Source organism: Amphimedon queenslandica, unplaced genomic scaffold (assembly GCF_000090795.2).
Source record: "Amphimedon queenslandica unplaced genomic scaffold, v1.1 AMPQUscaffold_12902, whole genome shotgun sequence".
Taxonomy (NCBI): Eukaryota; Metazoa; Porifera; class Demospongiae; order Haplosclerida; family Niphatidae; genus Amphimedon; species Amphimedon queenslandica.
The window spans coordinates 10820-13755 of record NW_003546862.1 but is presented as its reverse complement, the minus strand read 5'-3'; the positions used below and the strand labels follow the sequence as shown (position 1 = coordinate 13755).

The following is a 2936-nucleotide window of genomic DNA, read 5'->3' as shown; positions in this document are numbered from 1 at the left end:
ATGATGCTAAACGAAATGTTATGTCTAGTAACCACTTCGATGCTCCAAAGGAAATTTTGGTTACTGATGCTCGGCTACAGCAACTCTCTCACTGTCAAAGACAAAAAAGGACGTATACAAAGACAGATGACAACTACTGGGATCAAAATGGGAAAAGACGTAAAACAGACAGCATCATCATGCCTTATCCAGACCCATAAAATACACACACACACACACACACATGATACAGTGCACTCAATAAAACATTATGTTAGTTATGTATACTCATCAAAAGTCATAATGAATTTATCTAACCTTAATTTTTGGGACAGAGGTTTTCAGCTATGGAAAATAATGCCATAAAACCAAAAAGACATCTACACTGTCTACACTGACTTTATGCATGGTGCCATTGATGGGAGGTGCTAGATCTATTAAATGACTAAAAGGGAGGGGCTGCATAATTTGCAGTATAATAAAATGCACTAGATGCATACATGTATCTTGCTCTCGTTTCATAAAAAGTATCATTAATGTCTTTTAACTAATTTGATATATAGTGTTTCAGTAAAAGTACAACTATTAAGACATTCACCACTACTGTTATATTTCTTTTGAGAGAACTTGACAAAACTATACATATAGATGGGAAATGAGACAAAGCAGCCTTCTCCAAACTTGTTATAGTATTCAAAGTGACCATTGCAAAAATACTCTGCTGAGAAGTCACATCGTTGGTAAAGACACCCAGGTCTATTACTAGTATGATTTCCTTTGTTGTTAAATAGGAAGTTAAAAACATATCTTGGAAACTCCAGTGACATTGAGCGTCTACGCAACAGTCCAGCCTTTAAATTATTTTGAAGAACTAAGGAGAAAGAGCTTACAGCATCCAAAATAGCTCTGATTGGAGGCTGAGGTTCATGATACAGTCTAATAAGTTAAATAGCAACTATTATCATGGATATTCCATTCAGTGATAATGCTAACCTAACTGCTGCCTCAGTAATTTCGCTCTCAGGCTCCCAAGTGGCTTCTTCCTTGGAGTAATTTTTCCATAAAACTAAATAATAAACCTTTCCCTAAAACAAGCCAAGATAGGCAAGCTGAACAGTTTCACCGTGGCAGTATCTACTGACTTTTATCATCCTTTGTTCAATTAATCTCTCCACTTCATAGACATCATCCGAAGTTAGTATCAGCGTACTCTCCTTTTCCACATCTTCTGTTTCAGTATCAATAAGCCTTCTATAGTACCCTTTCTCATACTGTTTTATAGAACAAACTCTTTGTGACCGTGAGCTACGAACAGCCATATTGTTTCGTTGCTATGACAACTTGCAATAATATGTTATGAATATCATTAAACTGTTATGAATATCATTAATAAACTATGAATTTCGTTATTAGTAAATGACCGGAAGTAGCATTATCATTTCTGGACATGTAATAGGATCATTATGCTAAATGCTCAATGGCACTGGTCACAAATTCATAATTATGCAGTACTATAATTCACAATTTTACTAAAATTTATGTACCAGTATACATGTACAGGTACATTTAAACTACCTCATCTGTTATTTTGTTTTCATTAGTAACTCCATCATTTTCATCATCAACTTTTTCTCTTCCCTGTATATGAAAAGTCAAAAGTCCATCATGATCTGTCTCTTCCAATTCCGCCATATTGAGGGTTAAAATAACAATAGATCTAATTGCTCGCCCTGTGGAAGAGGCTCGGAAGAGGCTAGTCTCGCCGCGGAGGAAGGGTCTGGAGACACTCACGGTAAAAATGTGTGCAAAGAAAACCACGTGGTTGGCTCTACATCATGTGACAGAGAAGACCAGATCAGTCAAAACAGCTGAAAGAGATGCCTTGCAGCTAAAAGAAGACAAGGATAAAGTCTTTTGGACATCTCTTGCAGATTTGAGAGTAGCAGCTCTTTACAGAGCGCCATAATATTTACTTTTTATTGATGATGTTTTATTATAAACACGTGACATTATTATTACGTCATAAGTGTGATGGCGCCGTCGTAGTAAGCAGCATAATAATGATGCTCTTAACTTTGAGAAAGAAGTCCGGGGAGTGTTACAGGCTCCTTCCAGCCTTTATTTGGTCCTCATTCTTCTTCTTCTTTTGGTCTAAACAGAGCTCTTCGGTCACATGACATCTTGTCCTGTCACAAAAAAAATTGTCCCCCGTGAAAATTTATCTTAGGATAGAAATATCACGTGATATTTTATGTCCACGTCAGCAATTTTTTGTCCTACCAAAAGAAAAGTGTAAAGGAACTGTAAATCTTTGTATTCGACTTTGTTCCTTAATTATTTATCTATGGAATACACGTACAAAGCATGTGGGACCCTTTATTATGCGTTCAAAGTACGTAGAAGAAGATTTCAGATCGAAGAAGGATGACAGACTGTGTCAAGAACCGAGTAAAGAACCCAGGAAAGAATTAAGAGGATGATTCTTGTGGAGAAGGCAGCTGTGTATTTAGCTGATAGAAAGTGTCCAGAAGGTTATAGTGCTAACAGAAAGAGGCAGATACGGAAAAGAGCTGAAAAGTTTGTTTTCAGTGCAAAATGGGGAACCCGGCGCCGTATTACCAGACCAAGGTGACTGAATGGTCAACTATATCATGATAGTGTAGGTGTTTTGTGTCTTTAAAATAGTTTAGTTAGTTATGTGTATATATGTATGTACGTAGTATGATATCTGTGCTTTTGTAGACAAACTCAGTATGTATATGCATCTGTATTCATGATTTGAATAATTAAATCAAAGCATCAATTATAACAAACTGATATATGATAGCTTGCCCAGCGATGGTATTGATAAACGTACCAGGGAGCAGATAGCAGCAATACTGAAATGCACCGAGTACAGGGAATTAAAGTGACTGTTCCTAGTATGCAAATTAAGGCAAAATGGACAATAAGATTGT

At 36.5% G+C, this 2936-nt stretch overlaps 1 protein-coding gene across 1 annotated transcript; it reads right to left on the bottom strand.

Annotated features, from left to right (window-relative positions):
- Positions 1-495: 495 nt before the first annotated feature.
- Positions 496-2130, bottom strand: LOC105314460 (uncharacterized). Its single transcript, XM_020002487.1, has 3 exons — positions 1122-2130; positions 973-1064; positions 496-915 (listed from the first exon to the last, which is right to left on the bottom strand). Exons 1-3 carry the CDS (start codon positions 1296-1298, stop codon positions 513-515), a joined length of 672 nt encoding a protein of 223 aa, XP_019858046.1. The 5' UTR covers positions 1299-2130; the 3' UTR covers positions 496-512.
- Positions 2131-2936: the final 806 nt, after the last annotated feature.